Source organism: Amborella trichopoda, chromosome 2, assembly GCF_054954075.1.
Source record: "Amborella trichopoda isolate Santa Cruz 75 chromosome 2, AtrichopodaSantaCruz75HAP2 v2.0, whole genome shotgun sequence".
Lineage (NCBI taxonomy): Eukaryota > Viridiplantae > Streptophyta > Magnoliopsida > Amborellales > Amborellaceae > Amborella > Amborella trichopoda.
In genome coordinates, this window is record NC_142337.1 from 61,968,307 (window position 1) to 61,981,914 (window position 13,608).

Consider the following 13,608-nt stretch of genomic DNA (forward strand, 5'->3'; position numbering starts at 1 on the left):
TCAACTAAACTAAAAACTTCTCTATGTGATATTGCTGCCTGCAACATGAATAATATACAAATAGGATCCTGCCAAATATGGTATATAGGTCCAAACCCACAGCAAGACTTAGACCAAGACCTAAGTTGGGTTGGGCACTAACCCAATGGAGGGGAAGTTGAGTTGGGCACTAACCCAATGGAGGGGAAGTTGGGTCGGGCACGGATCCAATAGAGGGTTGAGCTGTAAGGTATTAGAACCAAATGCCATCCCCAATCGATTTATTTAAGGTGAAAATTAGTTTTGAGAAAGTAAATTCTTAATTTTGAAAAAAATGGCTGAGTTGTAGCGGTAGCACCTCCACACTCTAGTCGCATTGTGTTTTGACATCACTTTATTAAAACTTTAAAAAAATAAAAATAAAAAAATTAAAATTAGGAAGCCTGGTCATTTTAAGAATAGTTCAGGACTGAGCCCAAGATTGGTAGTTGGATAATGGAAGATTGAAGGTGGGGGGGCAATGGGCAGTCTTAATGATACATCCATTCCTCCAGAGGACGCCTCCCCAACTTTTAGCCTCTCTTATTGCATATAACGATCCAATCTCCCTCTCACTCTCCCTCTTCCCCTTAAAAGTGGGCCTGGCCGCCCATATTTCCCTCTCGCTATATATATATATATCCGCAACTGTATGCATATAACCTCTCATTCTTTCTCTCTCTCTCTTTCTACAGTCCCTGCAGCTCTATGCATATATACCCTCATTCTTTCTCTCTCTCTCTCTCTCTCTCTCTCTACAGTTACCAGAGTCAAGTTTGTCCTCTCTCTCTCTCCTCAATCATTCTCTCTCTACACCTCCCATTCCCCCTTGTTGATTCTCCATGGAAGCTTCTAACAAGGAACTGTTTTTTGAACTTGATTCTGAGAAGAGTGAATATGGGTAAATCTCTAGAAAACCAGTTTTCTTTCTCTCTCTAAAACTGATTTTATTTTTGGGAGCATATGCTTGTTATATGATTTCTCTCACTGAGTTTTTATCTATGTTTAGCTGCAAGAACTGTAGGAGAATCACCCTACTTTTCTTTCTTTGAAAACATTGCGCTTTTATGATTTGTTTGAGACCCATGCCTTTTTCTCTTTCATTTTTGAACTTGCAATTCTTGAAGTGCAGAAGAATGTTTTGTGGCCTCTGCTACTTAGTTTTTGCCTTTTCTCTTTCTTTTTTGAACTTGCAATTCTTGAAGTGCAGAAGAATGTTTTGTGGCCTCTGCTGCTTAGTTTTTGCCTTTCCTCTTTCTTTTTTGAACTTGCAATTCTTGAAGTGCAGAAGAATGTTTGTTTTGTGGTCTATGCTACTTAATTTTTTTTTTTTTTCAGGTGCAAACATTATAAAAGGAGATGCAAGATCAGAGCCCCTTGTTGCAATGAAGTATTTCCATGCCGCCACTGTCATAACGAGGCAAAGGTAAATTTATGTTAGTGATAGATATACCTTTATAGTTTCAATCTCATCCCTTATTTGAAAACATTGATTGTGGTTTTTTTCTTTTTTTGGCTTTCTGCCTTGGTGTTCTTCTAATTGATGCGTTAATTTAGAGTCTGGTGAGCAGTCCTAGTGAGAGGCATGACCTCTGTAGACACGATGTTCGGCAAGTAAGCCTTCTGTGTTTTTCCTTTTGCGTTTATGATTTTCATGTTCTCTTTCGTTCTTTAAGGCTTGATTGCTGTGGTCCTTGATTTGAATTTTTCAGGTTATATGTTTGATATGTGATACAGAGCAAGAGGTGGGTGTGATCTATGATTTCAGTTTATGGGTGTTCTATTATTCCCTTTTTCTGTTTTTTCCCCTTCCTGTGGTTTGAGCTTTGAGCTTCATATGTACGATTACCAAATGCTCAGGTGTCTCCTATATGCACTAACTGTGGGATCAAAATGGGAGAATATTTCTGTGCTGTGTGCAAATTCTATGATGATGATGTAAGTTAAATTTTGTTTTCCTTGTTGCCTCCATGAATTTCAGTATTGTTTGTCAGCGGGAAAGATACTCCTTTTTTTCTGTCATACTGTAATGTGTTATTATAGATTTGAGAGAGTTTTACTATGAGATCTAGTGAAAGAAAACCATACAAATTTCCTTTGAGTTATCAATTCTAAATTCTATTGTTTGTCTCTTTGCAGACATCTAAAGGACAATTTCACTGTGATGAATGTGGCATTTGCAGGTCAGTCTATGGCTCGTTTTTATATTTTTGCCTTATTGCTTCCATTGGTCAGTTATTCTATATATTTTGCTTGTAAATGCTGAAATGATGCAATTTTCACAGAGTGGGTGGGCGAGAAGAATATTTCCATTGCAAGAAGTGTGGTATGTGTTCTGTTCTTAGGATTGGCTTGATTTTCTCTCTGTATTTGTGGTATCATGCAGTGTCCTGTCCTGTCCATTTTAATTGAATTGGGGCTTAGATTTCTATCTGTATACTTCAATTGTTTGTAGATATTTTTTAAATAACGTCATCTTTTGATATGTTCTATCATTCTGGATTTAGTATTCCCCTGTGAAAAATGGGACAATTGTTTGCTTTTTCCCCTAAATAATATTTTGATGAATTTTAACATGTACCTGAATTAAACAGGCTGAGGTTTGCTTGAGAAGCAATTAGTTGTTTCACTGATATGTTGCAAAATGAGAACCCTGAACTTTTGTATCTGGGAATTGATGGTGATGATGCTTGATGCAATGTAAAATGTTGCAAACTGAGAACCCCAAACTTTTATATCTGGGATTTAATGGTGATACTTGATGCAAAATTTAAAATGCTGCCAGTAGATAACCCTACTAAACCATGTAATTTGCATTCCTGTTGGGCTTGTTTCCTATGTGTTTCTGAAATCTTCCAAAGAGGAAAAGGGAAGAGGGGATATCTTGAATTTGGTTTTTTGTAGAAATCTTGGATGATATTCAGCAAATTGCGCTGAGGTTGTGAAAATTACTCACTAGAATGACTTGTCCTTTCACCCAGATGACTCACATTTTGTCTTGTTTGACTTGCTCTGATAACTTACTACAACTCATGCCCTTCGTAACATGGCAATGCACTGACCCAGGAAGTGGAGCCATGTTGCTCTCCTGTTAGAATTTCAACAGTCCACTTGGCTTGTAAATCTCTTGATAAAAGATGACATATTCCTATTTCAGCATATCCAAATTAATAGGGTAGCTTGACATGATTTAAAATGCACTTGTGCATACAAAATTTCCAAAGATATGTGGTGATATCAACATTCCCTGTTGTTAAAGACGAAGTGGAAGGTCTTCAACATGGGGTTAATGACTATTCTTCAAGTTCTTTCTTTCTTCAAAAGACTGCAAGAACTTCATGTTTGTAAGTCCATGGTAACTGGGTATAGTAAAGCATATTACTAAAGTTTTTGCCTCTGGATTTAATTTTCCTTTACTTTCTTCTCCTTCACATGTAAGGTAACTGCAATTCTTTCCCCGATACCTGTATAGTTGTTATGTACTACTGTCGACAGGATATGGCACCGATATCGATACAGAATCTCCCAATCCAAGGACACTTGTAAATATAAATATAAAAAATAAAATATGAATTAAGTATAAGTTATGCATGATGATTTGGTGTTTATATTTTGGACTATGGTGAATATATATTTTTATCTACTATAGAAGCTATAATATGTATGTGTCATTAGATTGGATAGCTTACACATAGCCAGCCTATTCGTGTTCTGCATTCCAGGAAGTGCTGAGGAGTATCCTTGCTCCTCATATTAATGCCCCTATATTTAATAGGCTGGAAATTCGATAGATTCTATAGAAGTGACGCTCAAGATGCTTCAATGGAGAAAAGTCTCTCTACAATGATAAAATTAACAAAACTACTTTCTAACCTCTTTACAAAGTTGTAAATAGTTACTCTTCTGGAACTCTGTCCCCGAAATCCACAAATCTTCTGCTTTAGATTTATCTTTCCAGTGCACAAGATATTGTTTATATGATCCATGCCTCATAATGATAATAGTCCTAGTGTCAAGAATAGAATCAGTCACCTCGGCCTTGCAATCTGGCAACTGGTCTTGCCAATCAATCTCCATTTCTTCATCATTCTCACCGTGATAATCATATAGATCAGCAATGTTAAATATCGGCGAAATATCATAACCTGCCAGAAGCTCCACTTTATACGCATTCTCTCCCAATCTCTTCAGAATGCGACAATGCCCAATGCACCTAAACATCATCTTATGTATTACCCTTGAGGAAATATGTCCTTCCCTAGGTAGGCCATAACTAAATCACCCTTGTTAAACTCTTTTGGGCACCTATGTCGATCAAAATTCTCGTTGTAATGCATTGTGTTCCTCTTAAGATTTTCTGTCACCTCCAACTGGATGTCTTGAATGTGTTCCTCACAAGCCCTTGCAACATCGCTAATTCACGCCATGTCAGGCAAATTCACCAGATCCAATACCTGCTTAAGATTCCTGCCATAAAATACTTTAAAAGATGATCGCTCTATGGTTTTATTTCTAGCGTTGTTATATATGAACTTAGCTTGAGACGAGAACAAATCCCACTGTTGTGGATGTCCTCCCATCAAAAGACACAAAAGATTGCCCAAACTCGTAGTGACTACCTCCGTTTTACCATCAGTTTTCTCCCCATCTTTCGCCACAAGATTCTCCAAAAGTGGCTCATTAAGTGTGTTCTCAATCTGAAGTTATAGTTCTCGGAATGTCGTGAAGCCGAACAACAACCCTGAAGCAAAGACCGGCTGAACCCTGAAGTAAAGACTGGCTGCCTGGTATCATCCAAAGTATTTCAGCTCACTATAAAATTGACCATATTCTATTAGCAATCAACTACTATGAAGATAGAGAAGGCATCACTAACCATTCATATAATCCCTCTCGAGTCTTAAATGTTGTTTTCCATTCATCTCCTGGTCTAATTCTGTTCTAATGATGTTCCCTACTTAAGTCCACCTTTGGAAACACCTTGGATCCCATTAACATGTCCAACATATCATCTAAACAGTGTACTGGAATATATACTTGATCATGATCTTGTTTGAGGCCCTGTTGTCTACATATGCTAGTGCCATCTTTCTTAGGAGTCAACAGTGATTCAACCCCTTAGCCAATAGGCCTGATATTTGCCTATGGAGCTTACCATGTTCACGAAGACTCATGCGGTAGTGCAGGAGATTTTGTAAACAAACACCTAGAACTGAGTCTATGTAGTGATGGATATCTCTCTGAGGAGGTAGCCCATTGGGTAATTCCTCTAGCATCAAATCTTGAAATTATTTCAAAAGCAGCTGAACTAACTACCTGATGCAGGGAAATTTGAAGAAGCTGTAAAATCGACAAGAAGCAATGCCAAACACAAAGCATAAATTGAAGAAACCTAGGGGTTTCTTCTCCATACCCCAAGCTAGGGTTCCAAAAACCTTAGCTCTTTTTTTTTTTTTTTTTTAATTTCTAAAAATCATGTGAAATTGGCCCTTTCAAGGCCCCACACACCTCTTATATATTATAATTCAATATTCAAAGATATTACATGTCCAGAGAATGATTAAAATGACCTATATATTCGAATTTAAACTTAAATTTTATAATGACAGTTTTACCTCTATCAACAGTACTCGTAAACAGTAATCATGAATAGTACTCATGAAATAAATAAACAAAACTATAAAAACCCTAGAATTCCTAAAAAACTAAAAATCCTAAAAATAAATCCTAAAACTAAAATCAAAATATACATGCTTTTAAAATTGAATAGAAATTAAAAATAAATATAATTTTGCCCTCTATCAATTTCCCTTGGTTGGAGAAAACTCGTCTTCAAATTTTGAAGTGTGCTAAAATGAAATTGGCGCTAGTCTGACAACATTCTTCAACTCGAATATTGTAAACATGATCATGGGACTTGTGGGTTATTGCATTAATCAAAACACAATGATTGTGCATTAGAACTGAAAAACCCTCGAGGAAAGGGTCATTGTATGTCAATAGAATATTTTTAATCACATAAATTTGTTGAAATTGCATCACTTCAACTACGTAACCCTGCTGAACATGCCTAGACTCATCTCTAGAACACACCACCAGTGCATCTTTGAGATCGACGACTAAACTGACAACTTCACCTTTCAATTCTCCTTTGAGTCTGACTTTTTCCTTGTCAAATACCAATTCAACCACGAAATCTTGAACATCATTGTAGATTGGTCTCCTACAAGATCTTGTTCTTCATCTAAGTATGCATCAAAGATTGGTGGCAGATCCCAATCTACATCTTGTAGATTTTTGAAACAACTTGTGTCAAACTCAAGAATCTCATTCTCCAAATCAAAAACCCTAGAGTGATGTTCCCCACGTCTAGGTCTTCTATCGTTATTCTCATCACCAGACTCCACACGCGGAGCCCGAAAATGAAAAGGCTTGTACTCGAGATCATCTTGGGCTGAAAGATCATCGTCTTGCCCATTATTGAAAGTTGCGAACTGCTGCGCCAGGTGCTGAACTTGCCTTTCAAGTTCCTCAATTCTGTCATCTACATGGAGTAGATCTATGAAAATGCCCAATCTATGGCCCCTTCTCACTGCCATGGGTTTGCTGAAATCTCAACAAGAGCTAGGTTGTTTTGATATAACTTTAGCCAAAATCAACAAACTCTAGACCCCCATTGTAGCCACCCCGCTTTGTTGTTGACCTAGGGCACCAAAAAAATTTGATGCTACAGTAACTCTATACAATGCTATAGTAACCTTGTAAGGCGCTACAATACTTCGTGCACTGTTACATTACTTTTCATGTAGATCGCGGGCTCTGATATCAATTTGATGAAGGAGAATTTGAGGGAACAATGTACTTTATTGTTGACCTAGGGCAATAAAAAAAACCAATGCTATAGTAACTTCATACAGTGCTATGGTAACTCCATACGGCACTATAGTACTCCATATGCTGCTATTGTACTTTCTGTATAGATCGCGGGGCTCTAATATCAATTTGATGCAAGGAAATTTGAGGAAGTTGTAAAATCAACAAGAAACAATGCCAAACACAACACAAGTAGAAACCTAGGGTTTCTTCTCCATACCCTAAGTCTAGGGTTCCAAAAGCCTAAGCTTTTATTTTTAAAAGTCATGTACAATTGACCCTCTCAAGGCCCTACACAGCTCTTATATATTATAATTCAATGTTCAAAGATATTTCATATCCATACAATGACTAAAAAGACGTATATATCCTAACTTAAACTTAAATTTTGTAATAACAATTTTACCCTTGTGAACAGTACCCATGAATAGTACTTATGAAATAAATAAAAAAAACTATAAAAATCCTAGAATTCCTAAAAAACTAAAAATCCTAAAAATAAATTCTATTACTAAAATTAAAACATACATGCTTTAAACTTGAATTATAATTTTTCCCTCCATCACCAGCTCATTTCCCACATGAACACTATCATGGTTATTCATTATTAATGTAAACATGGCATTGTTTTGGCCATTATGTAAAGTCTAGTTTGTTTGGATTTCCCTTTTACTTTGTCTTTGGTTGCATTTGAAATTAATTACATAGTAGTCAAAGCCCTATAAGATGCACACTTTGTGATGTCATTTTTATCATATTTGTTTATATTATTTGCTAAGAGAGAACATCTACAGGATCTTGCTACTCGGTCAAATTACGGAATAACCATGTGTGTGTAGAGAACTCAATGAGACACCATTGCTCCGTTTGTTATGAGGTTTGTTCTTGATCTAATTTTCCATACACAATCAAGAAAGGTCATTTCTTAAATTGTTTTGTATTGGAATTAGTTTTTTAATATTGACTAGTTTTGGACTTTAGTTCTTTTTTACATGCTTCTTACTTACCCCTTTCCTTTTTATCTCGAAATTGATCAGTACTTATTTGACTCCTTGAAAGATACAACTGTTCTGAAGTGTGGGCACACAATGCATTTTGAGTGCCTCATGGAGATGAAGGAACATAATCAGTATGTTCACATTGTAATCCATGATTTCATTCATAGATTAGTTTAAAAATTTTCAGCATTATTAGAACCATTTATAATAATGGGATTCTAAGTTCTTCTTCATTGAATTTAACAGGTATTCATGTCCCATATGCTTTAAATCAGTTTGTGACATGACAAAAGTCTGGCAGAAAATCGATGACGAGGTGATTTTGCATTCTTTTTCAATCTCTCAATTGTAAATGTGTAGTTTCATCTGTTCTCCATAATTTATATTGTGACATAACAAAAGTCTGGCAGAAAATCGATGACGAGGTGATTTTGCATTCTTTTTCTATCTCTCAATTGTAAATGTGTAGTTTTATCAGTTCTCCATAATTTATCTTTATTTACCTTTCTGTTTGTAGCTGACTGAAATTATCTTAAGGCATATTGTAGTAAACTGCATAAATTATTTTGTTCCCCTTGATTGTTTGTTTCTGTGAATTTTGTTTCTTAGTTGTTCCTGGCCAGTTACAACTATACCTTGCCACGCAGATCTAATTTCCATTCAACTTAGTTTTTGTATGATTGAAGGTTATTCATTGCTTGGCCTACGCTCTCCAGGCAGATTTTATGTATGGGTCTTTGAATCTGGGAGCCCTCTTTGAAATTGAATAGACCTGTAATGACAATTACCTATTGATATCTTGTACCTTGTCATTCCATTTCTGTCATAGTAGCACAGTAGCAGACTATTTTCAAGAACGGAGAAAACTTGTAATACTATATATTTAGTCCCAAAATTGCCTTTCAATAACCATTAATCAAGATTGTTCGGGAAAAGAGCCCCCATGTGTCTATTTTCTTATTTCTTATGAAATATAAGGTTTAAATGGAAAACTTGGGCTTTGGTGTATAAAGCTCCATTGAGATTCATGAATCCTGTTGGTTGAGGTAAATTACTGCAGAATGATTGTGTTTATGTTAAATATAAGGAGAAGAATTGCAAAACTCTGTATCTATGTTATATATAAGGAAAAAAATTGTAAAAGACGTCAAGTGATACGAGAGAGTGGGGGAGAGAGAGTGGGAGTGTGAGACTAGTCTCCTCATGCATTTCCTTTGGGGCCATCACAGTTTAATGAAATAATGAATGGTGATGACGATGGTGGGATGCATCATTGGGCTACACTCCATCTCCATCCATCATGTCATTGCACTTTATGACCCCCCAGGACTATGAGTAGCCCATAGTCCCTAGGATTATAATATACTTTCCTTACACATAAGGCTGGTAGTACCTTTAATGGATGCTTCAGACTCCGGATTGTATATGAAGAGGTCTCGACCATTTGATTTCATAATGGTACATCTAGAACATTTAACTCTCTGTGGGGCTCAGGCCTGTCATGCATCATGTGTTCTACTAAGATGTATGTATAAACAACATCACGGTTCTTTATCCATATATTGTTTCGCGTTTCTGTATCCATGTTTGAGAATGCATAATGCAAACCAGCATGCTATGGAAGCTGTTGTTTTCTCAATTTTATTTGCTTCCTTTTCCTTGTTTCCTTTAATTTCTTGAAATTTTGCGCCAGCGGGTGACTTCTGGTATTTTCCCTTTTCTGAATAGATGGTTGTGATTACGGTCTACATGCTCATGATAGTAACATATTAAATTTTCTTTATTCTCTTTTTCTTTTTTGCATAATAATTATTGTTATTCTCAGATTGCTGCAACCATTATGCCTGAAGATTACAGATACAAGAAGGTATGTCATCTGCACCTCCCTTGCCATCCTTCTCCCCCCTTTTCTCATTATTCTGGATTTGCAAGTGAGATTCAAACCTGTAAGATTTGTCCTTCAAAGGTATTTTTCTTGTGTATAATTATATTTTATTTCATGGAATAATTTCTGCTGTCTTTTAAGATGCCATGATTTCCTTATATTTGCAGGAGAAATGTTAGGTTTAGTTGATTAGTGAAAAGAATCACAAAATTCAATACCTTTTCTACTTATGTCGCACTGAAAAGTTGTTGGCTGATGCAATAAGTGAAACAGAATTAAGTTTTGTGTGCATGTGTGCACATTTATTCATATATCAAAAAAATATATCTACAGAAAATGGAACTTTTTTTAAAAAAGGCACACTTTGAGCCTTAAGTAATACATGCCATTTTGGAACTTGATAATTCTCAGTGTGTTACTCATGGAAAATGGGCAAGTTTACTTGTACTTATTTTTTATGGTTTCAAATAGGTAAGTATAAAGATTGTGATCCACCTCCCCATTTCTTGTCTTTTTCTTTATTACGTCTTCTTTGTTTTTAACAGCACAGTGCAAATATCTGTCTTAATTATATAACTTTGCAGGTATGGATCTTGTGCAATGATTGCAGTGAAACTACTGAAGTCATGTTTCACATAATTGGCCAGAAGTGTGGCCATTGTGAATCGTACAATACCCGGACGATTGCCCCACCAATGCAATGACTATGAAAATTCCGTAGAAGTAGTGTATGTCGCCACATTGGCAATTTAGTGGGACTATGGACTGCTCTATTATTATCTTGTGAAACTCAATTGTTTGGTCTCATATTACATATCCATTAAGAAAAGCGTGTGGGTTTTCTTTGTTTTTAGCCTTCTTTGATTGGTAAAATTGGGATTAAAACCTAGAAGTTGGTGATCCGTCTGAAAAGCTCTTACCAGTAAGCTACAAGGCCGACCTCCAATATACTTCCTAACCTCTCTTTTTTTCTCTATTGATTTATTTCTTTTGTGAAATGCCCCTTGAACATAGGAAAGGAAAACAAAGAAGGCAATTAGTAGTCTTATGATGGTAAGAATGTCTAGTGAGGATGACCAAAAAATCTGACCATGTCAATGTAGGCAAGTAAATGCTATAGTACCAATCTCCAAGGTTCCAATGGAATTATTCCCGTGCTAAAATCATTTATATTAAATTTTCGTGTATCCTCATATCAGCCCTATGTCAATGACCCAGTTCAAAAGATTAAATGGCTAAAAAGATGATAATTTTAAGTTGCCCCAAGATGAAATGGTTTGAAATGTGTGTGATAATGCTGATTTTTCAAAAATTGGGGCTTCATGGTATTTTTATCATTTTCTTATATTATCGGGATAATACTTTCGGTTCAAAAATTTAGCCAATCTTGATGTAAGCTATCAAGTTGAACCAGCATGGATCCTTGTCTTCGTCTCTCTTCCCGATTGTGGTTGAAGTAATTAAAGAAAAGAGGAAAGTAGTCATAAATGGGGAAAAGTAACTTCTTTTTATTTTTGTGAGAATGAAAGCATGGATCTATTTCTTTCCATCAATCTCTATTACAAGACATCGAACTCCATACCACCTAAAACTAGCACAAAATTCAAATTTATTCACACTGAAGTGCATTTATTTTGTGGAAGCCATGGCTTCCACAAATTGTGGCACTCCCGCGGTTGTTATAGAGGAGTAGAAGTGAAGTTTGGAAGTAGCTGTTTCCAGTGGCATTAAAAACAAAAACAGAAAATATCAATTGATGTTTTTTGGAGGCTGCCAATTCCATGGGAATCGCAGCTTTCAAACTTTGCGAAAGTAGGGGCTTTGACAGCTCCCTCTTCCGCAAAACAAATGTACTCTTAAGCTCACTGTTGCACCATATCTTAGCCCAAGTACATGGACGTAAGAGACATTCTTCCTTGTGCATATGTCTTTAACCCTGTTCAATATAAGGATTACCATCCAGGGTTCTCTATAATGACCATGACCACACGTTGTTCCATTCATTGAATCGCCTTCCTCTGTGATGTTCTGCTGGCCCTCAAGGAGCTTAAGGCCTTGAATGTGAGCCTGCATTTCCTTCTTATCTGCGTAATAAATTGCGGTGGCGCTTCATTTCCTTCTTATCTGCGTAATAAAGTGCGCTGGCGCTGCATAAGTGATCATGATTGACCCGTGTTGATTTTGCGCTAAGCTCCAACGCCAACAAAATCTAAATTCCCTAAAGACCTGCCATCGAAATTCAATTTAATAATTTTTGTAGCAGGTACCAAACTCTAGACATTCTTATACTTTCTTATGTTCATTTACCTCCTTTACTCGATATACCAATTCTTCTTTAGACACCTTTCAAAACTCCATTTATTGCTTCCCAATCCATCATTGTTTTCCTACTTCTCCATGTAACTGTGCTCATTCTGGTTCACTTCCTTCAAAGACTCTTATTTATAACTACTGAAAGAACATTGAGAGCGATTTTACTTATTTATAACTACGGGTAGAATATTGAGAGTGGTAAAAACGAGTAGAAAGAGAATGGGAGAAAACAGTAGAGTAAATAAAGGAAAATGTGCCTTAAAGAAAAGAAAAAGGTTTATATAAGGTGACTTCCCCAAAAAAAAAAAGGTTTATTTAAGGTCACAACATAAAAATGTAGAATAAAGGTTCACATCAAAAATTCATTAGAAAAAGTTGTTTTGATGTTGGAAAGCACTTTAATTGGTCATCTCAACTTTGACATGTATTGATATATGAAAAATGAAAGATTTCGAGTCCAAAAAATAATGCATCTCGCAGCGTATAAACTAGACTGTCCATTTTTAAGATTTTCATGTGTTTATAGATCTACTTGATTTGAACTATTTTTAAAGTTTAAAACTTTACAATTAGAGATGAAAATGGATTACTAGATCGTCTTAAGAATATTTACATATTATAATAAAATTTAGGTATACATTTTATTTTGATTGTTTAAGATTGCAACCTTATATAAAGTACACCCTAAAGAGAAACAAAAACTAACGAGTCATGGGAATTTTTCCTACTAAACAATTTTGACTGATATGCTGTCTTGCTGGGCATTTGATGTTTTTATGTTGGGCGTAAATGGCATTTTGCTTGTTGGACAAGTATACAATGACACTTGTTTACTGTTAATTCGTAACATATATAATGAGACTGTTTAGTTTTAATATGTTATTATAGCTATTGGATGATGAATCGGGTGACTCAAGGTATATAATTTGACCATGCTCAAAGTCTAAAGGAAAATTTATCATAATTTTTTACTTCCCTCAAACTCTCACATTTAACTTCGAATGGATAAGGGTGATCCCCACCAGGTCGTATGAAAAGTACATGATCTCCTAGCATACAACAGATTGTTTATAAAGAGATCATTTATCTTTTGTACACGAAGGTCATAATCATTTTTTTCTTTTAAATTTCAAATTAGGTAGTTATAAAAGTGTTATAAAATAAACACAGTTTCAAAAAAAAATTTATCAAACTTCATGACTCACCCTAAGCCATCGAATTTGACGTCTAATGAATGAATGATTGTGACCTCCATATACAAAAAATAAATAGCCTCTTCGTAGACAATCTCAATATATAATATCAAAAAATATGAAATACCCACTTTTTTTCGCATAGAGCATGCTCATGCGGAAGCATATTGTACGTTAACTCTTCTAGAGAAAAGAGATACTTTGAAGGATTTTTTATTTAAAAATTTGGGATAATCACTAAATGTTTTTTTTTTAAAATAAATTTTGAGTTATTTAACGCTTAGGTTTTACCCTCCAAAAATTGGATTGCTCTGTTTTGGGGCATTGT

At 35.6% G+C, this 13,608-nt stretch overlaps 1 protein-coding gene across 2 annotated transcripts; it reads left to right on the top strand.

The window, feature by feature from the left end:
• The first annotated feature begins 473 nt into the window (after positions 1 to 473).
• LOC18445237 (CHY-type/CTCHY-type/RING-type Zinc finger protein) lies at positions 474 to 10,603 on the top strand. 2 transcript variants are annotated; one of them, XM_006855378.4, is made up of 12 exons: positions 474 to 919; positions 1,357 to 1,444; positions 1,576 to 1,632; positions 1,731 to 1,763; positions 1,879 to 1,956; positions 2,158 to 2,201; positions 2,304 to 2,344; positions 7,686 to 7,768; positions 7,929 to 8,020; positions 8,136 to 8,205; positions 9,715 to 9,756; positions 10,359 to 10,603. In XM_006855378.4, the coding sequence occupies exons 1-12, from the start codon at positions 861 to 863 to the stop codon at positions 10,476 to 10,478; spliced, it is 807 nt and encodes a 268-aa protein (XP_006855440.1). In that variant the 5' UTR covers positions 474 to 860; the 3' UTR covers positions 10,479 to 10,603. The 2 variants fall into 2 exon arrangements, with proteins under 2 accessions (XP_006855440.1, XP_088715363.1); XM_088859237.1 differs by lacking the exon at positions 1,576 to 1,632 and having other exon boundaries at positions 494 to 919.
• The last annotated feature ends 3,005 nt before the right edge of the window (positions 10,604 to 13,608 follow it).

Bases quoted from the DNA above. Each gene is read 5' to 3' on its own strand.
- LOC18445237 (XM_006855378.4), top strand. From the start codon at position 861: ATGGAAGCTTCTAACAAGGAACTGTTTTTTGAACTTGATTCTGAGAAG. The intron at 2,202-2,303 runs GTCAGTCTATGG...CAATTTTCACAG, and splicing joins GATGAATGTGGCATTTGCAG to AGTGGGTGGGCGAGAAGAAT. The intron at 9,757-10,358 runs GTATGTCATCTG...ATAACTTTGCAG, and splicing joins AAGATTACAGATACAAGAAG to GTATGGATCTTGTGCAATGA.